The sequence below is a fragment of the Pelodiscus sinensis genome, chromosome 5 (assembly GCF_049634645.1).
Source record: "Pelodiscus sinensis isolate JC-2024 chromosome 5, ASM4963464v1, whole genome shotgun sequence".
Taxonomy (NCBI): domain Eukaryota; kingdom Metazoa; phylum Chordata; order Testudines; family Trionychidae; genus Pelodiscus; species Pelodiscus sinensis.
The window spans coordinates 70,386,882-70,401,822 of record NC_134715.1 but is presented as its reverse complement, the minus strand read 5'-3'; the positions used below and the strand labels follow the sequence as shown (position 1 = coordinate 70,401,822).

The following is a 14,941-nucleotide window of genomic DNA, read 5'->3' as shown; positions in this document are numbered from 1 at the left end:
CACAACCAATTTATACACATACATGGCACACACACAAACCACAGGTATGGAAAGTATATCTGTATAATAGATTGAAGATACATGTGGGAAATTGCAGAAACATCAGAAATAAAGAACACTCATGTGGCAAACTAACAAATAATATGCTAATGAATGCTGATAAAACCTTTATTCATCACCACATAATCATTCATTTATTATATACCATATGTATTACAGAAAGAGTATTTGGGAATGTTTTAGTGAAGTTTTAAAAATTTTATTGGGTCTAATTCTTGTATACCTCAACTTGTAAAGTCAGATGCCTAGGTTACTATGAATCTAGGGCTCAGAGAGAGATTAAAATTAAAAATGAAAAAATGACCACCAAAGTGACCCAAAAAGTCTCCTTAGAGCAATGTTGTAATTTGAATGTCTAATATATTCTCAGTGTCTACTATATTTTGAACTGGGAGTAAGCACTACGTCCCAATTCTAGTCCTGAAGTGTTTAATAGACTTTAAAAGTAGTGACAAGAGCAGATTTTAAAAAATCTGGTATTTTGATATTTGTTTAATTCTGAATAAAAATTAAATATTAAAAGATTGCTACTCTTTGCGGAACAAAAAATGTCATAAAATTCTGATTGAAAATTTTTTGTATCAGTGTTTTCGACTGAAATAAATGGGGCCAGTGGGTGAGAGAGGGGGCTTCAGGGATCAAGAACTACAACTTTCCTAAAGCTCTGCAGCAGCTCAGACAATCACAGAGTTTAATGCAGATTTAGCCCAACCTGAACCACTTCACTTTCACAAACAAGAAACAAAATATTTAATTCTGGATGAACAAAGTGAAGCTATTTTTTGAAAAAAATTCTCAATAGAAAGATCTGCTGAAATGTATCTATTGCAGTACAAAATTCTGGTTTTGATGACACCATATTTTCTGATCGGGAAATCCATTTGAAAATTTTTCAACCAGCTCTAGGAGGGACATTTTTCCATCTACAGACTGTCTAAACAGAAGTCATTCTTGCATATTCCAAGTGTATTTTAATGGAAATAGTACAAAGGGAAGGGAAGAAGACACTTTTTTTTGCTTCAGTTTAAGCTAATGAATACATACACATGCAACATGTGGAATACTTACTGACAAACATTCTGAAAACCACCTTAGCTTTTTCCCTCGAGTATTACCAGTCAGCTTGTCCACCTCCTGTTTAATATCCCTGGATACTTTACCACATAGCAAAGGAGGAGCACCTGGTTCCACAGCACGATCTATTCAACAGAAATGTTTATGTACACAAATATTTTATTAAAGGCAACCTAACACAAAGCACATGAAAATAATATTATGTATAATTTACCTACCAGTATTGCCAATGATCTCATCCCAAGATCTGTCTGCAAGGATATTTATTTGGAGAGGGTTTATTAGAGGTGTTAAAGACCAAAGTCTCACAGTCGAGTCACGAGAACAAGAGGCCATCGTGAATGGGCGACTAGGATGACATGTTAATCCTAATGAAGAGACCATTTTAAACATTATTCCGACAATGAAATGTATCTACTAAATAGTTTTAAGTCAAGGACTTTTAATGTATAATGTAAATACATTTTAGCACAATAACAATGGAAAAATTAAGATTTAAAACTATATTACCATATACATCGGCACCATGATCATAAACTGTGTCTAGACAAGTTCCATCTCTTGTGTCCCACACCCGTATTGTATAGTCCCAGCTGCCTGATATTAATAGGTAAGGGATTTCGGTATTCCACATCAGTCCCCGTACTGGTGCTGTATGTCCACTAAGAACATTTATACAAGCATCTTGTGTGTAATCCCATATTCGGACAGTACTGAAAACAAGACACAAAAAGCTTAAAACCATCAATCTATCAAAATTTGAACACAACAAAATTCTAAAGTTTACATTTCACAGAATATTTACTTATCTAGATGTACACACTAATAAAAGAGTTCTTATGCTTTGAGCACCTTATACACTCTGTTACAAGAACACTAAAATAAAGAGAACTATCAGTTCCTCCAGATCAATTCAAATACACAGTGACAGCAAAAATATAGCTGAAATTCATAGATTAAAATAGATTCTAAAGCCTGAAGGGATTATTGTGATAATCTAGTCTGGCCTCCTGTGTTACACAGATATAGAACTTGCCCAGAATTATTGCTAGAGAAGATCCCCAAACTGTGTCCTTCTAGAGAGGCTCAGAGAAACATTCAAGAGGGGTACAGCAGAGCCTGGGCCAGCCCTCATGAAGGTTGCAGAGAGAGCCCCACCACACCCTGCTCTGTACCCAGCCATGGACTCTAACTCCAGCTCCAACACCAGCCACAGCCTTGACCTCTGTCTGGGGCTCTGTTCTCAATCCAGCCTCAGATCTGCCCCTAGATCCAGTCCCAGCCTTTGTCCCCTTAACCCAGTCTGCTGCTTCCTGCCCTCAAGGAGCCAAAACCCCACTCCCAGCCAGGGGACATGTGTGTGAGGGATTGCAGACAGGAGTAAGAGAGGGGGCATAACCCTGAAAAGTTTGGGGACCAGTGTTCTATAGCATATCTTTAAGAAAAATATACAATCTTCATTTAAAAATTATCAGTGATGGAGATTCCATCATAAACCTGGGTTAATTGTTCCAATGGTTAATTTCTCTGTTAAAAATCTATTCCTTATTACCAGTCTGAATTTGTCTAGCTTCAGCTTCCAGCCACTGGATCATTTTACACCCTCCTCTGCTAGATCAGTGGTTCTCAGCGAGTGTTCTGGGGCCCACTAAGGAAATGCAAGCAGGATGCACGGGACCCACCAAAATAAATAAGAGAGCAGGACTGGCATTAGACTCACTGGTCTCCAGGGCAGAAAGCCAAAGTCTAAGTCTTGATGCATGGGGCTGAAAGCCAAACCTCAAGCAACTTAACTTCACAGGGCCCCATGTGGTATTAGGATTGGGTAATTGCCCTGCTTGCTACCCCTTAACATTGGCCCTAGCTTTTAATCTACTGGATATGCAAAAATACAGTTGTTATAACACAAATGGGCCATGGAATTTTTATAACATGTCATGGAGGCTTCAGAAAGGTTGAGAATCCCCATGCTAGATTGTGTTCCCTATATATGTATTTACTGACTGTAATCAAGTCATTCCTTAACTAAACTTGTTAAACTAAACAGATTGAACTCACTATAAATCATATATTATATTAAATCAAGTCAACCCCCTCCCTTCCTTTCCCACTCAATCCTAGGCCTACATCTAGTCCTGTTCTACACTCTCTTCATTACAAACTAGGGAGAGAAAGTTGGCATTCCAGGGCACCTTGCAGGCAAACAAACTCAGGTTGTTATAGACCAAAGGAGAAAGTCAGTTCCAAAGTCCCAGGTCTCTAATGGGGAGAACCAGTAGCCCCTTCTGTGTTATATTGAATGGGTTTCATTTCAGATGCTTCTGCTGAGAACAACTATGGCAGTATGACACAAAAGAGAGGCATCCTCCTAGATAAAGACCATTACAGGTTACAATCCTCCAGACCATTTACAGGTTACAATCATTATCTTAAAATTAATTCAGAACATACTCACCACAAATTATAGAGTACAGATTGAATATACTCCCGGGAAAGAGAAACTGCTCAACAGGTGCTGCTAAGTTTTGTCAGTATAAGAATTTGGGCATACAATATACATCATGACAGGTACTTGTATTTTATGGCCTTATGCTTATTACCATATTTATTTGCCTTTATGAAATGAAAGATCCTACTGTATGTATGTATAATTGTATGGTTTTTTTCTTTCTAATAAACTCAAATTGTTCTGAATAAGCCTTGCAGAAGCGTAACAATATTCGGAATAACTTCCAAGCAGAAATTCAAACAGAAAGGTCCTGCCACATAACTTTAAAGTGTCCCCTCCTACTTATTGTCCTTTTTGCCCCCCACTTACAATGGCCCTTTGTGCTTATACTATCTCCCCTTTGCCTTTAATGACCCTGCCTCTCCTTAGAGTCTGTTATTTCCATTATGGCAGCAATGGTTTCTGCAGGATTTCTGAAACTGTGGAAGCCCTCACATATCTATGCTGTTTTGGAGGGAATCAATTATGCCTATAATATTGCTATATTTTCGGTTTAAAAATAACCAAATTAAAATCCTAAATATCTTCTCATATACAGTAGTTCTCATAAATGACTAAATCTAAACAGTCATCCCCAAACATAAGAGGTTTTATTTTTTTTAAAAGGGAAACAGTTTTTTGAAACAAAAATCATATTTGTTTATAAAAAGAAATAAAATCTGACGGACAACGTGCCTACTTGCATGCTGGCAAAGCCCACTCATGCCACAGAGCATAGCAGTCCTATTTGGGTTTCCCCAAACCTGCAGAAGAACTGTTCTACAAAGCCTGTATCACAAAGCAGTATGGACAGTCAGAGGATGTGCTTTGCAAATGCATATAGCTCATGATTTCTAAATGGTCCAAAGGCCACCCATGTACAGCCCGCTCTCAGAAATCTTATGTAATGCATTAATCAATCAGTTTAGGGGAACATTTGGCATAGTTCCAGAATTTCATTCATGATATATAGTGTTACAAAATAAGAAAGAATCAAAAGGCTAACACATTTTCCAGAATAGCGTAGGACTCTCCTGACTTTAGTTTTCAGTGTGACTGAACTCTGAAAATGACTCTGTATTATCTGTGGTACTGATATGGCCTCTATTGCCATAGATTGTAAGGCACTCAGACTTTTGTGTAATTATGATATTACAGTCTTACATATTTATTATCTCCAGCTGAATCCATAAAAAGTATGCAATTTACAAGATTTTTTTTTCTGTCAGCCTTCCAAGCTTGAAAATAAAGTGGCTTTTTTAATGGTTATCATACCAATGAGTAGATACTGTACAGCTACAAAATTTTTATCTGCGTTCAAACTGCAAACACAGTTCATGGATATCTGCAGATTTGCAGGGCTCTACCCATGAGCTCCCTACACATCCTCTCACTGCCAGAGGCCAAGTTTACTGCCATACTAGAACTGTACAAATCCACATGGACTGGGTGTCGGGCAGAGACAGGTACAGGCTCAGATCATCTGATTTCATGACCCTTCCCAAAAATATTTTCGACACCTGATGGAAAATGACTGGGAATCATAGAAAAGGTGGTTCTTCTCTCCTCATTCTCTTAGGTTGTATCTACACAGTAGTGTTATTTCAGAATAACTGACATTATTCTGAAATAACACAGAGCGCATCTACACAGCAAATCATTATTTCAAAATAATATTGAGCTGGAGGACTTCTTATTTGGACTCCGGTAACTCTGTTTTTAAGAAGAGTAAGGGAAGTCGAAGGAAGAGTGTTATTCCTTCAACTTCTGCTGTGTAGACAGCACCAAAAACCAAATTAAGCTATTTCGATTTAAGTTACGCAATTGACATAGTTTATGCCCTGCTGTGTAGATATGCCCTTATAGAGAAGATTCTTTACCCACATGGATTCTGACACTGTTTACGACAGCTGCCATCAGTAATGCCACTTATGGGGAATGTGGTTCCCTCAAAGATCTCCACAGATGATATTCAATCAATCATACTCTAGATAGTCATAAAAGGGAACCTTATTCCCTACATTCACAGGGTCTTGGATGCAATTTGAATATGTAGTATTGTCCCAATATAATCACTAAGTAGTAGTGGCAGTCATAGACTTCACTCTCTGGGCAGGATGGAGCGTTGTAATAATCTCTGTGTCACACGGCTGCTTCCAAATGCAAGCACTGCTACATAGGCATGGAGCCAACCCCAGATTTGTACTATGGAGGAGGCAGGGGCAGAGTTGGACATTAAATGTTATTCATTGATACAAAATGATAATAGTGGTGTTTTTTATGGTGCCAGCATAAGTGCAACTTCAGACTTTAAGTCTCTCAGAATCCAAGAATACATACCCATCATCAGAACCACTGCAGAGGATTCCTTCTCTCAGAGGAGACCATCTTACATGAAACACCTTTGCAGTATGCCCTGTAAAAACCTTCAGTGGCTGATCAGAGCTGGTTGCTAGGTAATAAACACGAACATTTTTATCTTCACAGCCAGTGGCTATCATATCTCTGCAAAATGAAAACAGTACAATCATCAGCTTTTGGAGTCAGTAGAAATAAACTGTTTTTAACTCTAAAAAATATAAATGTAGCGCACCTTTTAATGTATATCTCAGAAAATTTGATTTGTATTTCCTTTTTCTTCCATAGTTGAAATTATGCTTCAATATAATATACACAACCACAGCCAATGGGATAGAACCTCAGCTAGTGTAAACAGAGAAAGCTCCATGAATTTCAATGGAGCTAAAAAATTTACACCAGAATCTAGCTCATTGCTTTTCAATAAATTTACTTAATACACAGTACCGATAGAATCATTTTTGCACTTATCACTAACTCTGTTCTAAGCAAAAATTTCCAAAATAAATGAATAACATGATACATCTGTTGCATGTTCTTTTCGCTGTTATTCCTTAAAGCCTTGTTGCCATATTTATGCAACAAGGTTTTAAATAAAAGTAATGTATGCATCTGTATGCATTGTGCTCAGGATTAGGCTATGAGTTCAGCTGTAGAATTAGAAAAAACTGATAAATGGAAACGGTATTTGAACTGAAAGTCAAATGGTGACAGAAAAAGAAGTGATAAAGTCATATATCTATCACAATGTATTTTATTTGACCATTCCCTTTTGAAAAAAGTTCTCCAACTGTGAGAAGTTCTCTCATTATTTCACTGCACCCATTTGCACCTCACATTTGCTGAACCCATGAAACTTCCCTTTTAGGGATGTAAGTGACCAATCGACTATCTGATAAGCAAAAGCTTATCAGATAGTCAACACACTAATCAACTAGTCACTCCGCCCCCTCCCCCATTTCTGTCTCTATCACAAAGACGCGGGGGAGGGGAGAGGGAGGAAGGAAGGGTGCTGGGGGGAGCAGGCTTAAAAGCCAGTTCCTGCAGCTCCAGCTCCGTGGGAAGGGATGGGGCACAGCGGCAGCCAACTTTGAAATGCACAAGAGTCCCACAATGACCCTAGCCTAGGCTCCATGCTGCGCTTCCTCTTTGAAATATACAAGAGAGCCAGCAGGGGCTCTTGTGCATTTCAAAGATTGAAATGCCACGTGGAGCCCAGGGCCAGCGGGGAGTCCCCTGCTGTGGCTCTTGCACCTTTCAAAGCGGAAGCGCCCGCATGGAGCCTGGGGTCAGCAGGACTCCCCTATTCCCTTTCTACCCACATTCTGCAGCTATGACTCAATCTCACTTGCAGCTACCCAACTCTCCTGCATCTTCTCTCCCCCAACATAAACTCAGATTCAGCTCTTGCTGCAGGATTAGTATTAAAAATTCAACATTAAAACTTAAGTCAACCTCATAATCTCACTAACACTGCAGATCAGATATTCTTTTTACTACTGTACATTGTTAATAAGGGGCTATTATAGGTATATTATGAGAAAGCACTGCAGAGGGAACATACACGTTTGATTCAGTGATGTACTAAAATTTCAGTCCACTCTTTTACAAACAAAAAGAAATTCAACTTATCTCAATTTTCTACAGATATTCTGGCAATGAACTGTTCTACACATGATTACTTGTATTTAGTATTTTTATTTTGAAAAAATAAAGTTCTTTCTGCAAAGTTTAAAAAGCACATTCTAAGTCAAGGGTGGGCAGTAATTTTTGATGGAGGGCCATTCCAAAAATTTAGTACATGGTTGAGGGCCACACTCTATTAATGAAGGAGGTGCAGGAGTCTGGAATGGAGGTTGGGTGCAGAAGGGAGCTTGGGGTAAGGGACTTAGGTATAGGATCTGAGGGAGTTTGGGTGAAGGAAGGGATTGTGATCTGGGGCAGCGAACTGGGGTAAAGGAAGATGTGCAAGGTCTGGGAGGGAGTGTGATCTGGAGTAGGGGTCCAGGAGGGAATGTAGGGATTTGAGTAGTGACCAGCGATAGCGGATTGGGGTGCAAGGCCTGGGAGGGGATTTTGACCTGAGGACGGGTGTAGGAGGGGACACAGTGTCTGGAAAGATGTATGGGGAATGGAGCAGGGGTGCAGAAGGTTTGGATTATATGGAGTAAGCGTGCAGGAGAGGGAGAGGCTGGGGTTCCAGAGGCAGGCCTTATCTGGGTGGCTTCCAGCCAGCAGGTTCCTTAACCAGGGTCCCTGCCTTTAGGCTGATTGCTGCTGTGAACACTGTGAGTGTGGGGGATGATGGGGGAGGGGTACTTCACATGCTGTCTGTCCTGCAAGCAAGCAGCTGCTATTGGCAGGAAACTGGCTAATTGGGGCTACTGGGAGTAGGAGCAGGGTGAGAAGCCTTTCACCCCCTCCCCCTGGACTCTCAGCATTCATAGAAGCACATGGCCCTGCAGCAGAGAGCTTTCCTGAGTACGGGTGGGGTAGGCAGGGAGCCAGCAGAGGTTCTCAGGGACCGGATCTGGCAGCTTGGCAGACTGAATCTGGCCCACAGATCATATGTTCCCACCCCTAACCTAGAGGGTTAAAATAAGTTAGCGCACATGATTATATTAATATTTGTCTTTTATAAGCAATGTTTTTTAACATATTAAAATACAGACAGCAAAGATTAGGAGGAAGAAAATTATCCACACAACAAACTTTGGATACCTCTGAAAACTAGTTTTCCAAGATACTGAAATTCACCTTTGTGTATAGTGAGGTATGCCTCACTGTAGAGGAACAGAACTGGGGAGTCTGTCACAAATGGATCATTAGAAGAAAAGAAAAAGCAGCAGCTTGCTATTTGCCACATGAAGGGGCCAGAAAGAGGCAGACACTTCTGTTTCCCTGCTAAGCCAAGCTTGGCCACCATCAGAACAAGCTAAAAGGAACTGGAAAGAAGCCACAGGCAAGTCAATCACACTGATGTTTCTATGGGGAAGGAAGCTACTCTCCTTCCTACCTGTGCAACTTCTAATGTTGGAAAAATTATTCACCCAAAGCCAAATATTAGCATTTTTACCAATATTTACAGGAACAGTTGTTCAACGTCAATATTTTGATAAAATATATGAAATATTGGTTTTCAAAACAGAATTTCTTTAGTTGTAAGCACTCAGGAAAGATGACGCAGATTTTGTGTTCTTTGTTCCTCTTGTAACCAAGTCACACCATTATTGGACTTACACACTACAAATATTCTAACTTTTTATAGTTATTCTCATGGAATATGTTTTATTAAACTTGACAGATGTTTGTTTTTAGTATCAGTGTTGCTAATTTAATATAATCATTTCTGTTTCTGCAAGTCAGTTGGTACCTGCAGTGCATCTTCTTTTTTATGTTTACCTATACTGAGAGTATGTCTATGCTTCCCAGTATGGGTGGACAGACTTCCACTAGCTCAAGCAAAGTTAGCATGTGTCTACTTTCCTATGATAAGAAACATCCTCCAGTTGCTGTGTGGACATACCATCAACGCTTCCCATTTATTCCTCATCTTCCTGCTGACTTCAAATGAGAAGCCTGTTGAACCTTTATTTAGTTAGCAGAGCTGGAATTCACTTGTCAAGAAGTATACTTATTTGTTCTGATGTATGGTTGTTAAATACTAACATAAACCCATTTCTAAATAATAAATGATTTTTTATTTGCTCACAAATGAAGGTTTTATTTTAGAATGAAGCATCTAAAATACATGAAATAAATAAATTTTAAATAATGCTTTTTTTCATCCATGGGACGAAGCCAAACCTGCTAAGTTTCAGTGGTATATTGTTCCATATGTCAGCATACTGTTTCTCCTATGAAATAAATGACCAATTTGAGCTTTTTCAAACAACTCTCAGCCTTGAAAATTCTCTTCTTATGGAAGTGAAGCGTCTGGTCACTGTGCCACTCTGCCACCTGTTGCACTCAAAAGCAATACTTTCAGTTCTGCTCTGAAAAATGACTCAGAAGTATGGCGTTGACTTCCATGTTCCTAGCTCTACAGATTCATTCAGAGTGAAGGAGAGTTCTTTTCTTCTCACATGCATCATCACCAGTAACACAAGGTCTACAGGCCAAATCCTGTCTTCCTGTACATGATCTCACTGCCTTCAAGGACGGCAGAATATTTGGCCTGCAGATTTTGTATTACTCGTGATGCTACATAAGGAAAAGAATTTGAAGTAACTTTCAGCTTACAGATTGATGTTTGATGGGGTTTTTTGGTCATATAATTAGGACAGAACTATACATCAAGGTGCAGCTCATGTTAAATAACAGTGTTTGTAAATAGGGAAGAGAAATTAGACTTCTCAGTAAGGTCCCAGGATTTTCTGCCTTTCTAAAACCAGCTCAATACACTGATATTACACTTTAAAATACTTTTCCATGATCTTTATGGTCATTCATTCAAGCTGCACATATTGCTTTATGTTCAATTAACTATTACTCACTTGTTGTTTTGGCTCCAATCACAACCAAAAACTGCAGCTGGATGTTTGTATTTGTGAAGAACTTTGCCATCAATGGTTCTAATAATACTGAAATAAATTACAATATGGTAATAAGAAAAAATCAACATAGAATCATCGAATACTAGAACTAAACTTCAAGAGATCATCAAGATCTGTTGCCCTACCCTCGTGGCAGAACCAAGCACCATCTAGATCATCCCTGATAGATGTCCATCTAACCTGCTCTTAAATATCTCCAACGATGGAGATTCCACAACCTTCCGAGACAATTTATTCCAGTGTTTAACAGCCCTGACAGTTAGGAAGATTTTCCTAATGTCCAACCTAAGCCCCTCCCTTGAAACAATTTAAGCCCATTGCTTCTTATCCTATCATCACAGGCCAATGAGACCAATTTTTCTCCCTCCTCCTAGTAATATCCTTTTAGGTACTTGAAAACCACTATCATGTCACCTCTCAGTCTTCTCTTTTCTAAACTAAACAAATCCAGTACTTTTGGTCTTCCCTCATAGCTCATGTTTTCTAGATCTTTAATCATTTTTGTTGCTCTTCTCTGGACCCTTTCCAATTTCTCAGTAGGACAATACAGAGATTTTGTGCATCTATAATAAGCACAAGGAGCCAGACTGCAGAAGTGCACAAATGAAAAAATAACAAAATAAGCTTACCCATCCTTGCAGCCACCACAAAGCTCCGCAGTTATAGTTACTATGCATCCTCAAATACAAGGGTTGCTTACAGGTACCTTTTTCTCGAAGACACAATATCATAGAACTGAAGGGTTGGAAGGAATTGCAAGGGCCATCTTATCTGCCAACATGCATAATTTATTGTGTCTAAAACAGCCTAGACAGATGGCTATCCAGACTCTTTTTGAAAACCTCCAGTGAAAGAGCTTCCTTGACTTCCCTAGTCAAGTGTGGCACACTTGGTTCATATCACACTTTCCCTGGTACCAGTGGTACGAGCACCCTTAGGGTGACTCGAGAGAAGTCTGGGGGGGGGGGGGGAGGTACGTGAACACAACTGAAATTTGGAGAAAACTGATTTTTTTTTTAATTTTACAGCATTTTATTATCTTTTGTACTTTTTACACCCAAAAATTGTATTGCCTCCCCAGCTACGATTAAGTTGTTTAAACAAAAGTGTTGCAACTGTAGATACTGGGGGCACAGTAATTCCTCATTTAACACTATATAGATGCGTTTCTGAAAATGTTCGTGCTAAGCGAAAAAGTGCTAAAGGGTCAAAATAATGGAAAAGTGAAGGCTGCATTTCAGGTGGTAGTGGCAAAGTCAATTTTTTGTTGGTGCTTGGTCATCAACGTCAACATTAGATATCTAGCAACACAAGATATCTAGCAACACAAGTTGCCACGGTTTGTTAAAACACAAAGATAAACACATGAGTGAGTGGAGGAGTGCTGTGACCACACGTATTCATCCGCTCATGCGTATTACCACTGTTTTCACCAACTTATACCGCCGCACAAAGTAGTCCGCTACTTGATTATTTTCATGTTATTTCGGGGACAGTCGTGTTATTCGAAAAACATTCCCTAAAAAAAAAATTGTGCTATTGCGAAAACATGTTAAGCAGGAACGTGTTAAATGGAGTAATTACTGTACTTACAATTTTTTTTAAAGGAGTACTCTACAGCTAGAGCATATCACCCAGGGGAATTAGAATTCCCTACCCACACTTGCCTGGGCATAACATAGGCAGTAGCACACATACGTAAGATGCTGCATTTTTGCTAGCATGTGGCCTGATATATGCAGATGTCACTACTGCATTGTCTGATGCTGATGTAGTGCGAGTAAAACACATCCAATGGTTATTTATGCCAAGATCTTAAACATTAAATATATGGTGCTATCCAAGTTCATTTGCCCAAATAGGGGACTGTTTTTCAACATGACACTCACCAGAATCCATCGCCACTGCAGGTCGCTATTCTTTTGGAATCTTTATGACTCCAAGCAATGCAGAAGATTCCATTCTTTCCATGCTTCAAAAAATGCAAAATATGTATTAATAAGAAATAAATCACCTCTTTTTCCTCTTATTTACTTTCTTCTCTGTGGTTTAACTAGTAGGATTCAGCCCCACTTGCCCAAGTACAGCAAATATACTGTACTTTTATGTAATGAGTCCCTAGACCAGTTGGGCTACATAGGGTATGTGATCAAGAAAAAGAGAGTGTGGCCAGCATAACACTGTACTCCATTGATCCCCAAATATTCTTCACTATACATAAAACAATCTCAACTATACATATAAAATGATGGTGTCTAAATTAGCTATTATCACTCAAGAAAGATCTTGTGAGTCAGTGGATAGCTTGCGGAAAACATCCACTCAATGTGCAGCAGCAGTGTTGGGAATTATTAAGAATGGAGTAGATAATAAGACAGAAAATATATTGCGTCTACACAAATCCATGGTTCATGCACATCTTGAATACTGCGTGCAAACAGTCTTGACATTGGGGAAAGAAGAGGGGGAAAGAAAGAGATAACTGCTCTGGGGTCTAGCAGCATCCGGAACCCAAGGCCCTTTAAATAGCCACCAGAGTGCACTGTGGTATGTACATGGCAGCTCTAAGAGCTGGGGGAGGGTGGCTGCCTCGGCTGCGTCCCTTCTAGCTGAAGCCCACCCATTCCAAGGACACAGAGCAGGCTCCCTCCACTGAAGGGCCCGGCATAGCGATCAGCTCCCCTGCATGCAGATATGGTCATCCCCATCTCAAAAAAGATATACAGAAATTAGAAAAGGTTAAAAAAAGGTAACAACATTTATTAGAGGTATGGAATGGCCTCTGCATGAAGAGACATTAAGACTGGGACTTTTCAGACATACAAACATTGATCCAGCTTTATCTAGATCAGCACTAAAGGGAGCCACTTATGTTTAAGAAACCAAGCAAAATAAATTCATCTCACCTCACTGAATCGGGTTACCATTTTGCCTCTTGGGACATCCCAGATAAAGCCACCATTTCTGGAGGTTGCACCAGCTATGCAGTTCAAATCCCCTTTGAGAAACAGACATGAGACACATATTATAATGAGTACAATGTCAATATTATTTTTACATGTAAAAATTTGCCTGTTAATTAAAGAAATGGATAACTATATGATAGCAATGGCAGATCAGCAATGCATCCTCACAATTTGACCCCAAAATTTTGTTGGAACTGCTACTTCTGACACAAGGTCAGAAGCAGCAGTTCCAACAAAAACCTCATGTATTCTACCCTCCTACTCTATGCTCCACTGAGCAAGGTAAACCAGTATTGTCAGTTGCAGACATGAGCTGAAGTCCCATGGCATCTGACAGCAGGTTGTTTGAAACTGTAAATGCTACATTATGTCTAGTGCTTAAAGCTCAAAGCAACTGCTGAAAATTATGTAGTTGCATTTTACCTGTCTGAATAGCAGAACACAGAGGAAAAAGCATTACCTCTCTCATAACTAGGGTATCCCCAGGACAGATATGAGGACATTTGACCAATGATTTATTTTTTAAAATTACTTCCAGTCTTGGATCATCAGATTCCACTTCCACTACTTGGATCATCAGATCCCTTATGGTCCCCACTTGTAGTACTGAGTATTTAAAACACATTTGTGAATTCACCTCCACAGCACTCCTATGATGCAGGGAATTGTTACTGTATACCAGTGGCGGGGAACGTTTTTTGGTTGGGGGCTGCTGACACACGGAAAAATTAGCCAGGGGCCACACACAAATGCGAAGCAAAGAAAAAAAAAAGACAAACCCTCACTGATGTGGCCCCTAACTGAGAAGGAGAAAGACATTCTCCACATACCCCTCGCACATCAGAGCCTGGTGGGGTCCACACTAGTAAATTTTGTGTGCTCCAGTCCTACAGCAGGCATGGACTCCCCAATGCTGGAGGGTGGAGGGAGGGCCAGGAGGAAGCTCTGACCCTCAGGGGCTGGATGCAGGCAAGCCAGGGGCCACATCCGGCCCCCAGGCCTGAGGTTCCCCAACCTTGCCCTATACATTCTACAATGGAGAAGTAAGGCACTGACTCACCTTCACCCACACTGTTACTCAATCCCAGAACAGAAACTGCTACAGTTAACCAGGCACATCTAATACAGGAAAAAAAACCCACATGGTGCTATTGCCCTATTGCAGGGGTCAGCAACCTATGGCTCATAAGCCATATTGGCTCTCTAGGGAACCAGATATGGCTGTTCTGGAGTCCCAACTCAGCCTCTCCTTGCTCCTCCTGGAACAAGGTTTAACGGCTATTTCGAATGAAGGGCTTTACTTCGAACTCCCGTTTCACTGCCGCGTGTAGACGCAGGCAGTTATTCCAGGATAGTCAATTTCCAAAATGGCTCTGAGGGGTGGATGTTCTCCCTTAGGGCCTCCTGGATCTTGACAGCCCCGCGATGGACCCCCCTGG

General features: G+C 40.1%; 1 protein-coding gene across 3 annotated transcripts in view; it reads right to left on the bottom strand.

Annotated features, from left to right (window-relative positions):
* WDR17 (WD repeat domain 17) overlaps positions 1–14,941 on the bottom strand; it is a 110,714-nt gene that overhangs the window by 40,693 nt on the left and 55,080 nt on the right. For all 3 annotated transcript variants that reach the window (XM_014577787.3, XM_006131597.4, XM_006131598.3), the window contains exons 9-15: positions 13,443–13,534; positions 12,426–12,508; positions 10,477–10,563; positions 5,963–6,127; positions 1,645–1,847; positions 1,353–1,502; positions 1,129–1,259 (exon numbers count right to left, since the gene is read on the bottom strand). In XM_014577787.3, the coding sequence (XP_014433273.2) occupies positions 1,129–1,259; positions 1,353–1,502; positions 1,645–1,847; positions 5,963–6,127; positions 10,477–10,563; positions 12,426–12,508; positions 13,443–13,534 (911 nt within the window). The remainder of the gene's footprint in view (positions 1–1,128; positions 1,260–1,352; positions 1,503–1,644; positions 1,848–5,962; positions 6,128–10,476; positions 10,564–12,425; positions 12,509–13,442; positions 13,535–14,941) is intronic.